At 45.0% G+C, this 20,849-nt stretch overlaps 2 protein-coding genes across 5 annotated transcripts in view; one reads left to right on the forward strand and one right to left on the reverse strand.

Annotated features, from left to right (window-relative positions):
• Positions 1-15,922, forward strand: LOC120816404 (macrophage mannose receptor 1). Of its 2 annotated transcripts, none has more exons than XM_078099525.1 (32): positions 1-359; positions 566-922; positions 1,007-1,177; positions 1,530-1,685; positions 1,919-2,029; positions 2,292-2,429; positions 2,512-2,688; positions 3,001-3,155; positions 3,319-3,432; positions 3,948-4,063; positions 4,167-4,315; positions 4,404-4,603; positions 4,814-4,920; positions 5,065-5,137; positions 5,451-5,604; positions 5,739-5,777; positions 6,117-6,280; positions 6,403-6,464; positions 10,035-10,135; positions 10,260-10,402; positions 10,565-10,670; positions 10,920-11,047; positions 11,186-11,224; positions 11,363-11,437; positions 11,616-11,718; positions 12,146-12,375; positions 12,593-12,758; positions 12,896-13,066; positions 13,165-13,281; positions 13,703-13,861; positions 13,993-14,019; positions 14,111-15,922. In XM_078099525.1, exons 1-32 carry the CDS (start codon positions 296-298, stop codon positions 14,371-14,373), a joined length of 4,335 nt encoding a protein of 1,444 aa, XP_077955651.1. In that variant the 5' UTR covers positions 1-295; the 3' UTR covers positions 14,374-15,922. The 2 variants fall into 2 exon arrangements, with proteins under 2 accessions (XP_077955651.1, XP_040027915.2); XM_040171981.2 differs by having other exon boundaries at positions 143-359; positions 2,509-2,688.
• Positions 15,228-20,849, reverse strand: part of cacnb2b (calcium channel, voltage-dependent, beta 2b) — a 19,861-nt gene continuing 14,239 nt past the window's right edge. For all 3 annotated transcript variants that reach the window (XM_040171984.2, XM_078099534.1, XM_040171988.2), the window contains exons 10-13: positions 19,416-19,567; positions 19,195-19,290; positions 18,511-18,684; positions 15,228-17,300 (exon numbers count right to left, since the gene is read on the reverse strand). In XM_040171984.2, the coding sequence (XP_040027918.2) occupies positions 16,605-17,300; positions 18,511-18,684; positions 19,195-19,290; positions 19,416-19,567 (1,118 nt within the window). In that variant the 3' untranslated portion in view covers positions 15,228-16,604. The remainder of the gene's footprint in view (positions 17,301-18,510; positions 18,685-19,194; positions 19,291-19,415; positions 19,568-20,849) is intronic.

Raw genomic sequence — 20,849 nt, forward strand, 5'->3', positions numbered from 1 at the left:
AATTATGCAATGACAAATGACACATACACACACGCCGACGTTTCCTGGGAATCCGGACGTCAATGAAACAGCCAAATGTGCAAATATCAGCTTTCAGGTTCCGGTTTTAAATAACGGTTCGAAAGAAAGATGTATAGTCTGATACTAGAGAAGAAAAAAGCATTACGACATTTCCAGACGGGATCTGTCGGATCTGGATTGACTCTCGACAATCGTTCACACAGCTCTTACGTTCCTCGTGACAAATGCATGGATAACGTCTTCAGCTGGGACACTTCTCAAACTGACACTAGCAATGAAGATTACCTTCACAGCCCTGGTGCTCCTCTTCCAGACGTTACCATGTTTGGCATCGGATGGTACAGTATTTCCACTTTGACTTGTTTGTGAGACTCTTTGTTCAAGGCTGTTGTGTCTTTGCCACCGGTCAGTGTGGGTCACCTGGGTTAAATGCATCATTTGCTTCTTGCTACACCTCAATTACAGTTTTACTTTTTGTGTTAATATTTTGCAGGTACTGGATGTCAACTTACATTTTTTTTTGTGTTTTTCTCTCTTTCAACAGATTCACCATTTCAACTCACCAACAAGGACACTGGTTTTTGTTTGGTTAAAATAAACAACAAGTGCAACGAGATACGCTGGACAACCGATGACCGACTTCTGGTTCCACTGAGGAAAAAGTGCCTCGGCGTGCAGGGCAAAAGTGTGGGAAGTGAAATAAACCTCTACGAATGTGACGAAAAGAGCGACCTCCAAAAGTGGCAATGCAGGAATGGAACGTTGCTCACCCTCAAGGATCAGGAGCTTTACGTCGAGCTCACTGCGGACACCACGGCAGTTCTCTCCAAGACTGTCGGGCCCAACAACCACCTCACCATTTCAGGGACGTCCAGCGGCGCTTGTGCGAGAACATACAGAGGTACGGTGCAAAGCGGCGGTTGAGTCGAAAAGACTTGTGTCGCAAAACAACTAATCTTTGCAATCCCTGCTCACCGCGTCTTAGAGCTCTTTGCAATTGGCGGAAATGCTGCTGGACTGCCGTGCATGTTTCCCTTCCAGTACCAGGACCAGTGGTACACGGACTGCACCGCGGTCGACTCTTCAGAAAAGAGCCTGTGGTGTGCGGTCGAAACCAAATACCAAAGTGAACGCTGGGGTAACTGCCCGAGCACTTGTGAGTAACTGCCTGGGGAAGTGCACATTTCGTTTAGCCCTACACGGGGATTGGGCCGTATTTGATTGTTATGCCAATATTTACATCAACATATGATTTTATTTTAAAATGAACTCACTGTAAATGCGCTTTTATCATTGTTCAAGCTGCACATTCACTGACACATAACACTCTCCATGGGGGGTAAAGGTCTGTCCTACTAGCTGCCATTTTTGAAGAGATAATAATGTCATGGTTGCTGACCAGTGTAACGTTAATCAACCGCATCCTTAAATGAAGACAAGAACGCGTACAGGCGCAACGTGTTATACCTTGAAGCAAACATGACGTTTCCAGATGTTGCCGTTCACAGCCAAAGAAGGCTGGACTATCCACCCAACAACAGGAGCGTACTACCAGCTCAACACCCAGTCGGCCCTGATGTGGTCACAGGCCGAGGCCAGCTGCAAACAGCAGGGTGCCTCCCTGCTCAGTATCACCGACCCTCACCAGCAGGCTTACGTCACAGGTAAGTGACGCTGACTCCTATTTTATGCGCTCTTCTTTCTCCCATTGATGAATGTGATGTGTGACAGTCACTCAGAATCAACAATATATATGTATTTAGACACTCTTAGCAATACTTGTAATGATATATTTGCATGGAAACTATTGTGTCCAAAACGTTGAGCCTTACTAACAATTAGCAACATAGGAACAGACCCGTTAATTTGTCATTTTTGTTAATCATTGCCCCAACAGCACTACTAGGTAGAAGTGGCAATAAGCTGTGGACTGGGCTGATCCTGGATCCAGAACATGGCTGGATGTGGTCCAATGGAAGGCCTTTCCGCTACCTGAAATGGGACTCAGGTAACCTTTTCCCCCTTTTTTCCAATTTTGTTATATAAAAGTGGTAATATGTTAAAAATATGCCAGCAAAATGTTTATTTCAAATATATATATAATCCAGTGCAGCGTTAAATCTGTAAAGAAACTGTAAAGTAAAGATCGAAGCTTTGTGGTTTAACAGGGTATTACGTGCAAGTATGCAACATCTAGAGAAATGTTGAGCGCTGATACGAGGCTGTTTGTAAAACCAACAATGATGAGTATAACCGTTATCTTGTTTAAGGACATCCACTTCCTAATCCGGGACACAGCTGTGGAATAGTCGATCCTGCTGTCCAGTACTCCTGGCAAAGTTTGCCTTGCAGCAAGAAACTTGGGTACATCTGCTACAGTAAAGCGGCCGAAACACTGCCTGCACAAGGTAAACCCTTAACACATCCCTACACTTTGTACTGTCTCCGAGCCTCAGTCCGTATTTCTCTGTTTTTTTTCATGATCAGCAGGTATGACAGGATTTTGTTCCAGACCTTGGATTTCCTACAATGACCACTGCTTCCACCTCAATCGCACTCAGCAAACATGGTCCGATGCTCAGAGGGAGTGTCACAATGAAAGAGGGGAGCTGGTCAGCATCCGCAATGTGGAGGATCAAAGCTTTGTCATTTCTCAGCTTGGATATGGTACGTTTAGATAGAATGAAACGAGAACGTACAATCAAAAGTCATTTATTGTCACGCGTTGAAAGATGACTGATCCCGGCGCGTTTCTTGATCGGTTACAGATGGTGGTCTATCTGTCTATACGACTGCCTATCACATGAATGCAGCTAATGATAATGGTGCTAACAGTACAAACAGCTCTCATGTGTATACTGTCTATGGTACATGACATTAAAATGAAGCCGAGCAATGAACAATACCGACTCCATTCAGAAGAAAAGACATTGTGACAGTTATTTTCATGATGCGTAATTCTTCTGTCCATCTTTGCAGAATCCACTGATGAGCTTTGGATTGGACTTAATGACAGAAAGACAGAGGGGCTGTTTGACTGGAGTGACCACTCGACCGTCAGTTTCACCAGCTGGGAATTTGGAAACCCAGCGGCCTCCAGTGACATAAATGACTGTGTTCTCATCAGGGGAGAGGTGAGAATCACCTTTGTGATTATCCACGTTACAGGCACCGATTGTACATGTGTTAAATGACATTGTTAATTGTGTATGTCTGAACTTTGTTTGGTTTAAAGAGTTTGGTGAGTTTGTGTTCCAGTACACGCCGTCTGCACATAAACATCTGTCTTTGTTGCAGAATGGGAACTGGGCGGACCGTGTGTGTGAGGAGAAACACGGCTCCATCTGCATGAAGATGAGTTCTTCAAAACCCACTGGAGATGAAGCGCAGCAGGATGCCGGCTGCAAAACTGTGTGTTGAGTGTATTTATTGTTCACCTATTTAAAAACGGTTTATTTAATTCATGAAATGATCACCAGAGTTGGACTTTGGTGTAAAGCCCGAACTTTGACATCCCCTGTTGGTTAAAAGAGATTTTTGTCTTTTCCTTTCTTTGTATTTGGATAGTCATCATTTATCACGTGCACAGCTCGACCAAACAAATATAATGATGGTACACTGGACAGAAACCGAGCCTCAAATGACAGTTCATGTTCCTAATTACTCTGTATGGGTTTCAGCATGAAAAAGTTTGCATAAACAGCTGCATTAAACAAAATGTCAAACTTTATAATACCCACTGTGATTTTAGACCGAGTTCTAATGCATACTGTTTGGAATTGTAGTGACTAATAGGATATTATCATATAAAATATGATATGGCTCTTTCCTTATTTCCATTTTAAAATTGGACTAACTAAGGTTAATTAGGAAATATCATACGCTCAATCAATGATCTTTCTTCACTTTTCTTCCCAACAATCCAGGGGTGGATCAGACATGGATCCTACTGCTACTTTATTGGAATGCAGACCAAAACCTTTGATGAAGCCAAGGATGTCTGCAAAAGTTCAGATTCTTACTTAGCTGATGTCTCAAATAGGTAAAAACATATTTCCTGCGAAAGTTTTGAGCGACACCCCGTTGACAAGTACGTACGGAAAAGAAAACAGATCCAATGCTCATTAACGTGTAAATATTTCCAGGGTGGACAATGCCTTCCTTGTCAGCCAGGTGGGGTTGAGACCAGAGAAATACTTCTGGTTAGGACTCTCAAATCGGGAAAACATCGATCAGTTTGTGTGGACCAACAGAGGTTCAGTGACGTTCACTCACTGGAACGCTGAAATGCCCGGTAAGGAGAAAAAGTTCAACATCAGTGAGATTTATGCAAAAGTGGTGCCGTAACTGACGTGTCCTCACTTCTCCCTCAACAACGCAAGGTCACAGCCAGGGATGTGTTGCCATGACAACTGGTTATTTTGCCGGCCTCTGGGATGTGCTTCCCTGCACCAATAAGCAGAAATACATCTGCAAACACCTGGCGGAGGGGGCCGTCTTAACTCCCGCACCACCCAGTGTTGTTTCTCCCTTGTGTGCAGACAACTGGAATCGAATTGGATTAAGAAACTATTGTTATAAGGTGACCCATGTCTAAAAAAAAACCTGTTTTTAGATGAATTTGACTACTCCAAAGATTCACAAATATCCCACAAAAAAATGTATAGGTGGATAGCACTGTTTGTGTGTGTGAGTCTTGTGTGTGTACCATGAAGGCAACAAATGTAAAGAAATAAAACACTGTTTGCTTGTCAAAAGCCACACTGCCAACCACCTTTTTCCTCCCGTCAAGTTGTTTGAATCCTCAAAAAAGACCTGGTTTGAGGCCAGAGATTACTGCCGGGCCATCGGAGGAGACCTGCTTAGCATCCACAGCGCTGACGAGAATCAAATACTCGGGTACAGTATGACTCCCTACATAACAAGTTAAATAAAACCATTACAGCACCATTTGCAGCAGAAAGTGAAGGTTGACCAGCAGAGCTTTCCGTACAGCATATCATCAATACAACAATCACATTATATAATCATTGCCCATCACAGCTCCGCAGTGGCCTGGATTGGGCTGAGCGCCCCCGACTCGGTCACCGGTTACGTGTGGAGCGACGGGTCCCCTGTGAGTTCACATTTTCCTACTTAAAAAATGAGTTTGCATTTTTGACCCTTCGGTTCCTGCATCTCTTGTTTTTATTGAGATTAGTTGAAAAAAATGATTGATATAGTTCTGGATAAAAGCGTCAGCTAAATGACATGTAATGTAATATACCAGTGTTCCCCAGTGAGCTTGTATTCTTATATTTAAACTATAATGGATATATCCAGTTGGCTTTTTGTCCAGGGAACCAGTGAACTTTTGGAAGTGGCCTAAAATAATACTTCGTCGTTGCAGTTCTTTTAAAAAACTACCACTTTTTTTGTTTTGTTTACAGCTGCAGTTCCAACACTGGGAAGCTGACGAGCCAAACAACAAAAACAATGTGGAATCTTGCGCTACAATGCGGACAGATAAGCGGAGAGAAAGCGGGTCTTGGAACGACGTACACTGTGAAACGTACCTCGAGTGGCTGTGCCAGATACGTGCAGGTAAAAGGAGCTTTGGATGGTTATTCATGCAACCAAGAACAATATCTTCCTCATATTAATGTGGTCAGCGCTGTCCACTATCACTCCACGGCTCATTTTGAGGGTATGATTTTATATTATTTTTGTCTTTTCAGGAGTCACTCCAAGTCCGCCTCCAGACCCAGTCACTCCTGGTAGGTTGGCAGTAATACACATAGCAAATACATACATACACACATACATTAATTTCATGGTGAGCCTTATAGTCGCTGAGATATTTTACTCAAAGCCACAGCGGTGAGGCTCATAGTGGCCCCGGAGGAATAGTATGGAGAACCTCGGGGTCAATAGGTCATCTGCCGGAACTCATGTTACAATCCGCAAAGTAGAACCAAAGATATTTCACCTGACGAGTGAAACCTTCGACCTACCGGTGGCACTGGTGAACGAGTCAGGGGACAAAGTCAGTTCGAACCCATTTTAATCAATACCTTAACTGTGACACGTTCCATGACTCTTCTGAATGTTTCCAGACTACAACGAGACGGGTGATGGGTGGCTCGAGTGGAATGGGGCTCAATATTTTTTAAACAGACAAACGATGGCCGTGGAAGACGCTCGTAGCTTTTGCCAACGTAACCACGCCGACTTGGTGACCATCGACAGTGAAGCTGAAAGTGTTTTTTTGTGGAAACGGGTGAGGCGTGACATGTGTATTCTTCATTACTGACATTGCCCATTGGCAATGGCCTTTGAGCTCGTACATTACTGCAAGGTTGGTGCTGCTGAGTCTAAGTGCCTCGTTCTGTTTCGGTGCAGTTGTCCGAAAGCTCAAGGTCTTACTGGATTGGCTTGAACGTGGATCTTGATAAAACATACAGGTGAGTAGGACTTCATTCACAATTAGTGGACTAGCGATCGCCATGACTTGGTCTACTTTTCAACTGAAAAGTAGCTTGCGAGCTGGAAAGGTGTGGGCGCCTTTGTTCTAGATTTATAATATAAAAAATCATACAAGATTGACAAAATGCATAATATATCTAATGGCATAATAAGTGTTTTGCCCCCAGTCTTCCTGACTGATTAAAATGTAATTTAACTGTCTGCTTTGACGATGATGGAAAACTTTAGGTTATTTACATAACCCCGGTTCTCTGAGTAATGTGAGTGAGATGTCTCACTATGGGATGCACGCCCCGCTGCAGACCTCAGAAGCATTAATCTCATTACGCCAATCCTGATTGGCTGGTGAAACGTGTCCGTCCGCCGCAGGTAGTACCACCTACCTTAAATATCTCATGCGGACGACACCACGTCATTCAAGATAAGCACCTCTTCTCACTTGCCCAACCAAGAAGGGTTGTCTGGTGAGACATCTCACTCATATTACTCAGAGAACCGGGGTTATGTAAATAACCTGAAGTTCTCTTTCATAATACTTCGTTCGACGTCTTGTGGTTGCTCCCGTATTGCCAGACAAACTTATCTAGCGTCCACCAACCCTCAGGGAAAAATACTTCGTTCCAATCAGGACAGCAAAACCGTGGAGCGGAAACATATAGAAACAGACAAAAGTGAGCGGTGAGGACCAACTCACCGCAGCACAGATGTCCTGAACAGAAACTCCCCTGAATAAGGCCCAGGATGCGGCCAGGCCCTGAGTCGAGTGTGCTCGCATGCCTCGACTCGTATAAGCCAAAGTTATCGCATCCACCACCCAGTGGGACAGGCGCTGCTTTGTGACAGGTTTCCCTATGTGCAGATTAGCCCAGGAGACGAACAGCTGATCGCTCCTCCTGAAACTCCTCATCCTATCCATGTAAGCGCGCACTGCACGGACTGGACATAAGGTGGGGTAGCAAAAGCAACAAGGTCAACAAGGAGAACATGAGCCCACCACCTTAGGCACAAAGGCCGGGTTGGGCTTCAAAGTCATCCTCACATCCCCCGGAAAGAGTTGAGCGCATGACGGGTGCACCGAAAGCGCGTGGATGTCACTAACCCGTTTAGCCGAAGCCAGCGCCAGCAACAACACTGTCTTGAGAGACACGTGTTTCAAGTCCGCTCCCTCCAGTGGCTCAAAGGAGGGGGCCCTTAAGCCCCTCCAGAACCACAGCCAGATCCCACGGTGGTACCAGTGGTCTGGACACGGGGAGAAGCCTGCGCACTCCCTTCATAAAACGGCAAACCAGCGGGTGCTGGCTCGCTGATTGCTTCCCAAACCCCACATGACAGGCGGCTATAGCTGCCAGGTAAACCTTAACCGCGGAGAAGGCTTTCCGTTTGTCGATCAGGTCCTGCAGGAATGACAATATCACTCCTACTGGACACTGAAAAAGAATGTGGCCATTCCTGTGACACCATTCCTCAAACACTCTCCACTGGCGGTATCAATGCCAGGGGGGGGAATGCGTACAGACGCTCGCGCGGCCAGGCGTGCGCTAGTGCGTCTACCCCGAGGGGGGCATCCATGCTGCGCAGAGAGTAAAACAGCGCGCACTGCGTGTTGCCTCTCGATGCAAACAGATCCACCGTGGCCCGACCAAAACGGGCCCATATCTGTTCCACAATCTCCGGATGCAGAGTCCACTCCCCGTATACCAGCGCGCCCCTGGACAACAGGTCCGCGCCCGTGTTCAGGGCTCCCGGGACGTGCATCGCTCTCAGGGAGAGAAGACGACCGCAGCTCCACAGGATCAGTTTGCGTGGCAGCATGTGCAGCTGACGGGAACGTAAACCCCCCTGGCGGTTGATGTACGCCACCGTTGTCATATTGTCCGTCCTCACCAGGACATGATGGCCCACAAGAGACGGAATGAAATGTTTCAGGGGGAGAAACCGCTGAAAGTTCCAGAAAATGTATGTGAGGCCGCTGGAGGTCTGCACTCCAGTGGCCGCTCACAGATCGGCCCTCGTAAATTCCGCCTCAACCTGGCTGGCGTCCGTCGTGACCACTTTCCTGGACAGGACGTAACCCATGGGCACCCCGTGGGTCAGAAAGGTCGGGGCTCGCCAGTGATGGAGCGCCCTGGCGCATCCCGGTGTGATCACCAGCCTGCATGAGGCCACCCAAAGCTGGAATTCCCTCATGTGGTTGCGACCGAGACGAACTACGAGCATGGCAGACGCTATCAGTCCGAGTACCCGAAGACACAATCTGAATTGAACAGATTTTCCCGAATGAAAAAGCGCGAGACATGTCCTTAAGACCGTCACCCGCTCGGCCGAAAGGCGCGCTGTGAAAGCCACAGAGTCCAGGGATAATCCCAGAAAGACTATGCCCTGTGTCGGGAACAACGCGCTCTTTTCCGCGTTAATCACTAAACCCAGGTCGGATAGGTGACGCACAAGAATACGTGTGTGCGCTACGGCCTCCTGTTCCGATTGTGCCAACAGCAGCCAATCGTCCAGATATGTGGCCAGGCGCATGCCCTGCCGTCTTAGCGGGGCTATTGCCGCCTCCGTGCACCGCAACACCCTCGGGCTTAAAGACAGACCGAAAGGGAGCACGAGTACCGATCCCCTGGAAAGCAAATCGTAAAATACTTTCTGTGGGGAGGGTAAATTGGGATGTGGAAATATGCGTCTTTTAGATCGACAGAAGTGAACCAATCGTTCCGAGGCGCACTCATCGTCGTCCCCATAGTCCAGTTCCAGGACGTCTTCCTCCTGCGGAGGGACCGCGGCTAGGTCGAGCTGGGAGCCCCAGCTGGCGCTAACCTCCGGCGCCGCCACCGCAACGACCCCAGTCATCCCCCCGTCCTCGACGGCGGCGCCACCGGGAGGGAGATAGTGGTCCCGTCCAGACAGGCTAGCCTGGCGGGCTAACCGAAGGTTCGAGAGATTAGCTGGTGTGCTAACCCTCGATACTCGAACAGCCGTGGTGAGGCTGTCGAGGACAGTGCCGACCAAGCTGTGGAGGGCGAGGAAAGCACACAGTTCGGTCTGGTGTGACCGACGAAGCAGAAGAAACTCACAAGGCTAGCTAGAGCCCGGCGACAGAAGCTAAACCAGACCTGTCTGCGGACAGTTCAGCCAACTAGCCCAAGACGCGAGATATGCTCCGAGTGAGAAGAGGTGTTTGAATGACGTGGTGTCGTCCGCATGAGATATTTAAGGTAGGTGTACTACCTGCGACGGACGGACACGTTTCACCAGCCAATCAGGATTGCCGTAATGAGATTAATGCTTCTGAGGTCTGCAGCGGGGCGTGCATCCCATAGTGAGACATCGAGCGAAGTATTATGTAAGAGAACAATATGCACATCATGAAGTGGCGCCTGCTTGAAATCCGTAATGTAGAATATCTGTATCGTTGTTTTTGACGGTAAAATCAGTTAGGTGTCAAAACAAACGACTTCTCCGTAAAACGAAACAATATGGACACGAAAGCAAGAGTTTGTCATGGATGTGCTTTTACATTATTTAAGTGATTTTATTGTCTTCTCAAGTTGGATGGATGGTTCTTCAGTGGTGTTCCAAAGGTGGGATGAAGATCAACCTCGTTTCCAACGCAATGATGAGAATTGCGCTGTCATAACCCCAAGTATGGGTGAGTACTGAACATACGACTCTACACTGTCTTTAATGGAGAAATAATCTGAGAAGATTGTAAACATGGGAGTGATCTTTTTCTTCCCTCATCTACTCATTAAGTATTTTGAATTTGTTTACAGGCTTCTGGCACGTTTATAACTGTGGATATGAGCACAGGTCCATCTGTAAACGCAGTAGCGCGCCACCCGCCAACGCCACCGTTGCACCAACAGTTCCTCCAAAAGGTGGCTGTCCACAAAACTGGAAACAGTTTGAATCAAAGGTCAGAGGTCACTTTTTAAAAAAAATAGTTGACCTGTTTTATTCGACTGAGGTGCAATAGACGCTCAAACTGAAAAAGCATTGATCCATTTGTGGATAAAACAATCGGCTGCTAGTTTCAGATTTCATGCAAATGTCTGTGGATTTTTTTCCCCCAATTTAGTGTTACATCATCGTTAATAACCAGAAAGAGACGTGGCCTGGAGCAAAGGCACAATGCCAAGCAATCGGAGGAAATCTGGCTTCAATCCTGTCAAGACAAGTCCAAGGTTAGTTTTATATTTACTTTTTAAAGAAATAAAAGGGCACAAGCAGGCTGTGACACACACACACACCAATGTGTTCAAATGTAAACCCGTGGCCCTTCAAGGTTTTATTCTTTCTTTTGTTTTTGTCGTAGTTGTAGACCTTACGCATTGCCAAGAGCTTTCTAGAAATATTTATCATTGTTGATTCAGCCAGTTTTTTATCTTATCTGGAATCGCGATATGAATACGAATGGCGTGTTGCATTTTCAGTGTTCCTGACTGCTCAATTGGCTGAGGCCCCTGCAACGGGCCTCTGGATCGGCATGTACAATGTACGTGGCGGTTCAGATCTCTGGACGGACGGCCGACCAAAACGATACAACAATTGGGGAAATGATGTAAGTGGACGCTACGACTTTTCTTCATCATAATGATCGTGCAAGAGGGAACCTGCTGCATTTAAAATGAGCCACACATTTTTGTATATTATTTTCTAAATCACTGTTCTTCATTTAAACATGACTCCTTCTCTGCAGCGGCGGATCCTCCACGAACTGATGAATTACAGACATATGGTATAGTAACCAACCATGCATAACTTTGTAGACTGAGATTGTGTGTGTCAAGTACACACAACCTTTATGTTGGAATGAATGATATCTACATTGTTGTGTAAGCTATATATTTCTAAATACCTTGCTCTTGATTTCCAGCATTCTTTTCGCTCGAGGCATTTCCACGACATGGATCTTTTCAGACATCATTGGCGCTCTACCTTGCGCACTGACGTAACACTATTTGACCTCACTTTGATTTTTGGTTATTTTATAGCAATATAAATGGATGACTAAAGGGAAAAAAAATCATTTTCTCATTGGTTTCGCATCATATTATTATATATTATATTATTCAGTTTCAGTTAGGTCCCTTGACTCTTTCCCTGATCCATGCTCCGTATTTTAACAGAAAGAATGTGCTGTAATGACCACTGATCTCACCAGTGGTATTGGGAAATGGATAAGAAAGTCCTGCAATGACACCAACGGATATGTCTGTCTGCGAAACGTTGGTGAGCATAACCTCTTTATTGCATTTCCAAGAATGATTTATATCATAATCATTTTAGCAAATATGGTATGTATTGCGTAGTGCCTCAATTGACAAAACACAGCACACACATTTTGTACAGCAAGTGCATGACTAGGAGACATTTAGTGTATTACTATACTCTTTGCATGGATTATTTGATTGTTTTATTTCGAATTTTAAAATCTATAGTAAGTCTATGCAACCGCACCAATACTAAAGGTACCGAGGCGTGTTGTGTGACGTAATGCAGACGTATTCGACCAGGATGTTTCTTTTTTTTTTTTGCAAATGGGTTAAGTGAGATACTTCATTCGTTTCAGAAAAATGGATTAACTGTACATGACGGCACCTATAAGAAAGAGTTTAAAGATGAAATTCAATTTGTCTAACCTCTCACCCTCGAACAGATCCTTCTCTCCCAGACTCCTCTCAACCAACACCAGTGGACTACGTCAACGTTTTTAATGACTCTTTCAAGCTCGTTCCACAAAAAATGACCTGGGATGCTGCCAAAAAGAACTGCGAAAGGGACGGAGCCCAACTGGCCAACCCGCGGAACCAGTGGTCACAGAACTTTGTTGAGTTGCTGGCTTTGCAGGTCAAAGGTGCCGTGTGGATTGGAATGAACAAATTGGAGGTACAGCACACAAAGCCGGTCAAATTGAAGATCCTAAACAATATGTTGTGTATAGATGTGTAAGCTAAAGTAATAAATCCAAGCTTTGGTCCATGATGTAGCACGCGATCCTAATTCCAAGGGATGAAGTTTTCAATTTAATGAAACAGTAACAAAGACTACTGGTTTTGTTTGAAAATCTATACTATGCTGATTGAAGTTCAATCTCTTTTTTCAGACCGGCGGATATTTCCGATTTATTGGAGGCTGGCGCATCACCAAAACCTATTGGGGAAGAATGGAACCAAGCCCACACCTCCCTTGTGTGTACGTGGCTGAAGACGGGAAATGGACCACTGCCGAGTGCAATCGAATCGAGTACAGTATCTGCATGAAGACCGAAGGTGAGGCATCCTGAATGTGACCCTGTAACCTCGACGCGCATCCCGCCTTCACCTGCTCCCAATCACTGTATGTGAGGTATTGATTGATTATGTTGGCACATTGATTTAACGTTTGTGAATACATCTGTTATTCATAGATGTGGCACCAACAGAGTCAAGTGATTTTCCGGGCTTTTGCCCCGAGAACCTAGAAACACCAAGATATACACAGAGGGGTGACGGCTGGATTCCATTTAAGGGTTATTGTTACCTCACTTGTACAGATGAAATTGAGTGGCCAGATGCATCTGCTAACTGTATGAAACATGGTAAGTTATTTTCTATCGCTGGACCAATTTATATTTTTAAATCATTCGGGAGTGTTTCGTTTATCTAAAAACTGTTTTTTATTTGGTTATTCGTAAAGGTGGAAAACTGGCCAGCATTGAAGATCCTTCTGAGCAAGAATTTATCCAAAACAGTATTAAACAATTTCAAGACAGCCACACGTCGTTCTGGATCGGCCTGTATAGAACCCACGCAGGTAAAGTCCAGTTGTCTTCATCTTTCATAAAAAGCAACATTAAACAATATTGTGACAACAAGAATAGAAATGATGTTTGTAAAACAAGCTCTGAAACCGCAATGTTACAAATGACTGTAGCTTGATAATTTATGCCTGTTAATATATCAACGCATCAAGGTATTGCTCGTAGTGCCAAACCGCAGGTTTGCTCTCTCGATTTTAGGGCCCCGCTGTATCTTTAATCGACCTCAATAGACACTATTATGCGATAATAGGTCCTCAGGTGCTAATGATTGTAACTTTAGGGTCGGTCACATCAAACATAGTCAAGGAAATGTTAGGTTGTACAACGAGATTTGTAAATCCTAAAAATAAACCCCAGACAAAAAAAAAAAAGCTTTATCTGTTAAAAATAAACAAAAGAGTAATTTGTGCCCAGGCATTTGGCGGTGGTTGGATCAAGCTGCCGTGGACTACACCAACTGGTATGAAGGAGTCGAAATGAGGAACAGTTATGCATCGATTCGAGCTTCGGATGGCGGATGGACGACAGGGAGCGGCTATCACGACAGAGGGTACATTTGCAAAACACCTAAAGGTGAGATCATCATACTCTTTGAATTAAATGGGCAGGAATGTGTAACACACTGTACAGATTCCTAAACTGATTTAAACCTTAAGTATAATGTGATGACACGTCTTTTGTCATGTGTTTTGTTATTCTTCCAGCACTCCGGCAGGCGCCACAGACAACCGGTGAGTCACATCTCTTCATCCTTTTCATTTGACCAATAGCAACCGTGCACTCCTCCCTCCGGCTTATCACCCGCGCGTTGAATCCGTACAGCAAATTCTACGGCGAATACTCAAGGCCGCGGCCGCAACGTCCTGGCCCTGGCGCTGGTCCTCACCGGGGTCGCCGTGGGAACAGTCGTCGCCTTGGTCCTCTTCAAGAAGTCCGGGCGGCGCTTAGCGGTCCCTGAAAGGTTGTCCACCTTTGACAACCCGCTCTTCTTCAACAACGAGCGGGTCCAGGCTGATTCGGGGGACACCAGTAAACTGGTGGCCGATGCAGAGGAGGAGAACCTCGGTCCAGCTGCGGCCGTCTGACGAGAACGCTGCCAGATGCTGTTTGATGGGATTCAGTGAAGCTTTACTTAAATAATTCATGTTTGCATTCACTTTTTAGACCGCAGCTTCTCAGACAAAACTGTTGCGCTTTTGTTTAATCCTTTTACATGTATCTGCTGGTTACTGATCACCGCTCAGGGTTTAACATGTTGCATAAACATTGAACCTTGATTAAACTGTTTAATGTACTATATAATCACGTTTAACCGACCAAGAGGCTTCTAGTGAATGGTGATGTTAATGTTTAGACACAGTTATTGTTATTATCCTTCATTAATGTCCAGGACCAGCAGGAGCAGCTGGAAACAAAACACAGACATAATATCATCACCACATAAAGTTGCAAAGGAGAGAGTGTCTTAGTTATTCTTTGACGTTGTTTTTCTGGTCCGACGGCAAGTCCGACATCCACTCGCCTTTTGGCTCTTTTGTGGAAATGAAAATATGTAATTTTTGGGCTTTCTCAATAACCCAACTTTACTTCCTTCCACAACCCCAAACAACACCAAGAAAGTTTGGTGTAAATCTTTAGGATGAAGATGTTTCTAAATTAAGACCATGAGTATACTTGTTTTGTATACAGTGGACAAAACTGTTGGCCATAAGAATAAATTTAGCAGCTACGAGGTCAAAAGAGCCACAAAACCCTGCGTCACTGTAACGTTTGTATTTTCAGCATTAACATCATTGAGTACGCCTGCTTACTGCAGCAGTGTAGATTTAGCCAAATATTACATGCCAACAGTCATAGAATGTAACTACTATGCGTGAGTATTTTCATTGTCTGACGTAGGTGTTGATGCCTTGTAATACAATTGAAATGAACACACCCCTTGTTTTCCATTTTAATGATTTTAGAATGCACATTTGTCAAAACGAAAATGTACAAAAAGCTAACCGCCAAAAACTCATGTTGAACACAGTCGTCTCCGTCTCATCCGAACATAAACAGTAGGTGATGTTCATTCAACCAGGCTCTCTGGTTCTCCTCACATCCAGCCCACCTGACAAGGCAATCATGAATATGTACAAATGCATAGAGATTGTATTCAAGCAATATATTTCATCAGGAGAAGATGCATAGAGTATCCAGCACGTAGCCGGCGTCGGCAACAGATTTCCCAATGCTTCCAGACAAATGCAAATCAACAGATGTGCTCCAACACCATTTAGAAAAGTAGGAAGCAACGTATGACTTCCCTTCAGAACTGTGTAGAAAAATAGTTTCACTCTCCTTTCGAATGGTTGAAATAACTTGTTGGCCTTTGAAGATTTACACTGAATGCAACTCATGTCCGATCCTCTCGCGTAACGAGATAATAATAATAATAATCATTAGTTGTACAGTAGCGGATAGCTAAAGAGCTACTATGAACGGCTGTTTTCAACTCCTTTATTTCATCCCGTTGTTTTGAGATCAGTTATTTGATTGTGTAAAACTATTTTGGGCGAGAAGCTGTGATTCATTATCTATAAATCTGCTTACTGAAGTCAGCAAAAAACATTAAAAACTGCATCAGAAGCCACATTTCCATCTTTGAGTGCTTGTTTACAAGTCTTACATTTAATCTTAACAATAATGCTCATTTATTTTTGCCAAGACAAGTTAAGATTAAATTATGAATAATTTATCATTAGTCAATAAATTGACTAAAGTTTAAGGATAATTTTCTCAAAATACACACCCCAGTGGCCAGATGAGCGACTAATGCTACTTAATAAAACCACCCTGCAATAAATCATAAAGGTTATAATGTTCAGTTCAAGGGAGGTGTTGATGTGGAGGATGTAGTTTGTCATGCTGTTGAAAGGAATTTTAATCCATTTTAATTAATGGTATTTTTACATCTCATTTTGACCAATGGCAGAAGACTAAAAGAGTTAAACCTGCCATTAAACACTATTCAGCAGCTTCACAATCTCCATCATCCAGAATTATCCTAAAGCCGAATCAACACAATAAAAGCTAAAACACTGTAACAATTAGATTGCATTAGTTTTAGCTCGGTGAACCCAACTAACCAGAAAGTCATTTTTCTAACATTATCTTGAGATAATGGATGAAATCAATTGACTTTGAATACATTGTGCACAAGCACAACGTCGCCTTCATCTTGACCAATATATTAATTTGTCATTTGAAAGGACAAAGTCCGTGCTTGTGGCCGTGGGGAAAAAAAGGAAAGCGATACGAGGAGAAACAACAGTCGCTAGTGAATGCAGGAATCTCCGTGCCACTGTCGCATCTCTCTATCTCTACCTCCACCCCTGTCTCTGTCTCTGTCCTTGTGTCTGTCTCTGTCCCTGTCCTTGTGTCTGTCTCTGTCTCTGGCGTGGTGGTTGTGATGATTGTGCGCAGGGTCCGTCTGCTGTGTCCGCGGTGGAATGTGCTGGTGATGCCTTCGCTGACGGTTGCGTTCGTTGTGCTCCTGCCCGCCGTTCCCACGGCGGTGTTGTTGTTGTTGTTGCTGTTGGTGGTGGTGGTGGCTGTTGTGATGGTGGTGGTCGTGGCCTCGGTGGTTATAGCGCGTCTCCTCCTGGTCCTCCTGGTCCTCCTCCTCCTCCTCCTCCTCCTCCCCCTCCTCCTCCCCCCTCTCCTCAGGCGGGCCCCTGCGGGGAGGCCCGTGTCTGTAATCGCTGCTCGACCGCTCTTCCGCGCCGCCGGACGTCTGGCTGTGCTGGATGTGGCCGTGGTGCTCCACCCGCCGGTGGTGGTGGTGGTGGTGGTGGTGGTGGCGGTGGCGGGTGTGCGGGGGCCTCTTTGGCTCGGCCCTCGGGAGCTGCTGCTCCTCATCCTCCCTCCGGGCCTCCTGTGCCGGGGCGGCTGGCGGTTGCTCCCGGTCTACGTGGTTCTCCCGGGAGCTCTTCGTCTTCGGGGCGGCAGGCTTCCTGTTTTTGTGGCCGTCCTGGGAGGTGTGACATACATCAGAGACGTGATGAAGGAGCAGATCTAGCACTGAGATGTACTGTGGCCGAGCTTGTGGAGGCGTTTGGAATCACATCTATCTGTACACACTCATGTGTACTAAAGAAATAGCTGTGATCCACAGGACGTCAGCAGCCACCGAAGAATGAATCCAAACTGTAGATCCCAGTTACATCGTCTGATCGAGCTCATATTTTACAGTATTATTTTAAGGCAAATCAAATAACTAAATCACATAGTATTAAATGTAGTTATTCTACGTGTGAACTCCAGAGCTATTCATTCATTAAATGTGCCTCAAAGCCGCAGGCCAATACCTGTAATTATTTTATTTTACTGGTTAATTACACATTTCTCATGCGTAAGAATGTTATATAGTAGAATGTGATTTCAAACTGTCTTCAGCGATGCCCGTGTTCTGTATTTCAGTCCGAGTGCACAAACTCAAACATACACTCAGCTGCTGTTGAGACGCCAAACCGGCAATCACACCACAGGCAATTTGAATATTTTTGGATGTTGATTTCTCTCACGGGACGTCGGGACACTCTGTGGTGGAGGCGGACAGATCTGCTGCCTCGGGCTTCTCTACAGCTGCTACTGCAGCAGCAACTGTTTATTCACTCTTAAGTGAATTGATCCCGTTTTAACTTTGACCTTTCTTGATTACCGGATCGATGTCATTAAACGGCAGTTAACACCAAGCTACATTTTACTAAACTAATGATCAGGTTTCCTAAAAGCATTATTTGCAGATGGGCAGTAAACTATCTGCTACATTTGGACGGATGTCCAAACGAATGTCCAAAACATGATTTCTAGCTGGTTTCTAAAGAAGATGCTACAGTGACGTGTCTCTATTACTCGGCTTCACTTGAAGGCATCTCACTCACCAGAGGCAGACCTATCTCAATTCTTCAACTTCCCAGTGGAGTAGGATGAGGAAAAAACGAAATGAAAATGTTAAATGAATAAATGGAAACATACAGTACAGACGCAGCACGCTGTGCATTACTTCTGCTTAGAAAAATCGAAATTCCTAACCGTTCACTATGCAAACACATTCAACTGCACGGATGAGATGAGATGAGTGGGGTGACAATTTTTAGCAGTGATGATAAATCTTATACCCTTATTGTCTATCTAGTTGTAGTACCCCATGTGCGCTTGTGTGTCTGGGTTTCAGGTACCGGTAACGCTGCGGGACTGCTGGGCAGCGTGTTCACGGCCAGCTGGGCCACCAGTGTGTTGTCGTGCTCCATCTCCGGCGGATGAGTGGCTCTCCAGTACGACTCCAGGTAATCAGCAATGTGCTCACAGGCGTCGATCAGCTGGTTCTCATCTAAGATGACGTCAAACATTTCCTACGGGGGGAAATAAGGACGGGAATAAATAACTGAGCGACAGCTGGAGACAATACAAAAGGTCTCGCAATGAAATTCAAATTAGTAGCTGTGATATCTGTAGAATGCATGAAAGCAAAGCCGTAGCTATGATTTAAGAAATACCAAATAAACCCTTTTTTTCATATTTTTTTCACTCGGTCGGCTGTTGATTCTTTTTTTTTTCTAAGAAAAAATCCCAAAATAAAAGTCTAAATACGGTTATGTTGTTTTTTACTTGCATATTGGCCATGAGGACATGAGGACATGATGTCATCGGCAGTTAGTCCCTGCTTAAAAGGTCAAGGGGTCGCAGGTGGATCTCCATTTTGCACCAAACCATCCTGGATAGTTATTACTGATGAACTTCAACTCCAGAGTAATTCCTACGCAACATTTGAATTATCTAATATATAAACGGCGTGATAACAATCCATCCTTTCATGAATTTAACATAACGTGCAGTATTGGATGACCCTGGACGACACTCACCGGAGGGCACTGGGCGAGCTTGTCTGCTGCCACCATCTGAACGTTAAGATGCTTGGTCTGTGACTTCCCTCTGGTCTTGATCAGTCTCGTCAACACCTGCGGTGAGGAGAAAGAGGGAGGAAATAAAGTTGTCCATTGACAGGCGGGTGTTTGTTCGTATCTGCCCATACGGTGAACAATAACATTGAGAGAAGCGAGGAACAGAGCGAGGTGCAGCTCACCTTCGGGGAGGAGATCTTGACGTAGACAAGTATCGGCGCCAGGGAGGTCTTGGACACCTGGATGGGGTGGTTGATTGTGTCTGCATCTAGAACCACCAGCTGCAGGCTGCGGGCCAGCTCAAAGATACGCTCCACCTCCCCCTGGATCTGGGCTGTGACAGCACAGAGACAGAGACAAAATCAGCTCTGCACACTTTCTACCCTTGATAACATTTAACTCATGAACATGATCATTTGCAATCAAATACATGGAATTGTTCAAAACGTCATGTATTTGCAGAGTTGGTAATGTGAGTTTGTTTTTGTTTGAATGTAATCCAGATGCAGAAATGAGTGTGGATTCTGAAATATCTTATTTTGAAGGTTAGACCCCAAGAGAAGTCTAGAAATAAATGACCAAGTTATATTTTTGAGATTAAAAGGCAATAAAACAAGTAAGTCCCTCCACAAGTTCCATTCAGGGAAGCTGATTTCAATTTTAATTGAATCACACCTCAGCAGAGGATGAGAGAGCTTGTTCTTTCAATTTACTGTATCTCTATGTTTTTTTAACCAAACAAACATGTTTTTCTGATAAAACATGAGGCACGACCCTTGAACAGATAAAAAAGTCTAGATACAGAATGCTGCCTCTACTTTATTACAGTTAGTGATACAGTTAGTGATTTTGTGATCAAACCGGATGTGTTGCACACGCGCCATGGGCTACTTTAAAAGACGGCCACTAGAGGGATCAAAAGAAAGCCGAGCGTGAGGAGCCACCAGCTGTTTTCATTCCACTAAGAAGCTAAAGTGCTGACAAATGTCGTCAACGTAACAAACCCGAGCATCCTACAACACAAACAGACACAGTGGCTAATGGTGCTGATGAGGTAACCAAGGCGATTCGAGCAGACCGACAGAGACTATCGATGCTTTCAGTCATACATACCGGCAGTATCTGGGATGAGAAAGCAATGAGAAAGACAAGAGGAGAGAAAACCAGGTAAATCTCATCCCCCTTTTGGGGGGGGGAGGGGGGGTTAATTTATGGGGTGGTATAGATTCTGCTTGTATTCGTCATTAGTGTGCACACAGTGATCCCTGTCAGCACCATCCTTTGAATAAAACATCAGCCTTGCAGTACAAACAGGAAGAAGAAAATCACATCCCTGCACAGTGTTTACATCAAACAAAGAAAAGGGGGTTTGTGGGGGGAGGGGGGGACACATTCATTTCAGACCTTGCTGAAATAGAGTGAATAGCTTGTTCTGACCTAATCGGGGGGTTGCGAGTGAGTGAGGGAAAACACGATGAGGGCCAGAGAGGCTAAGACGCTCAACAAGAGGTTCTTTTAGAAGGTAATTTAGTGCCGATGCGATCTGAATCGTCCTGAGGAGGAAAGCCTGAACCCTCGCGGGCCTCCAAGCAGATAATAGTGGTGCCAGAGAGAGT

This window comes from Gasterosteus aculeatus, chromosome 3 (genome assembly GCF_964276395.1).
Source record: "Gasterosteus aculeatus chromosome 3, fGasAcu3.hap1.1, whole genome shotgun sequence".
Taxonomy (NCBI): Eukaryota; Metazoa; Chordata; class Actinopteri; order Perciformes; family Gasterosteidae; genus Gasterosteus; species Gasterosteus aculeatus.

What these genes read in the sequence shown, in the direction of transcription:
- LOC120816404 (XM_040171981.2), top strand. Translation starts at nt 296, where the DNA reads ATGAAGATTACCTTCACAGCCCTGGTGCTCCTCTTCCAGACGTTACCA. An exon ending in TTGTGCGAGAACATACAGAG is followed by an intron (nt 923 to 1,006) that starts GTACGGTGCAAA and finishes ACCGCGTCTTAG; the next exon opens with AGCTCTTTGCAATTGGCGGA. An exon ending in TGTGGAGCGACGGGTCCCCT is followed by an intron (nt 5,138 to 5,450) that starts GTGAGTTCACAT and finishes TTTTGTTTACAG; the next exon opens with CTGCAGTTCCAACACTGGGA.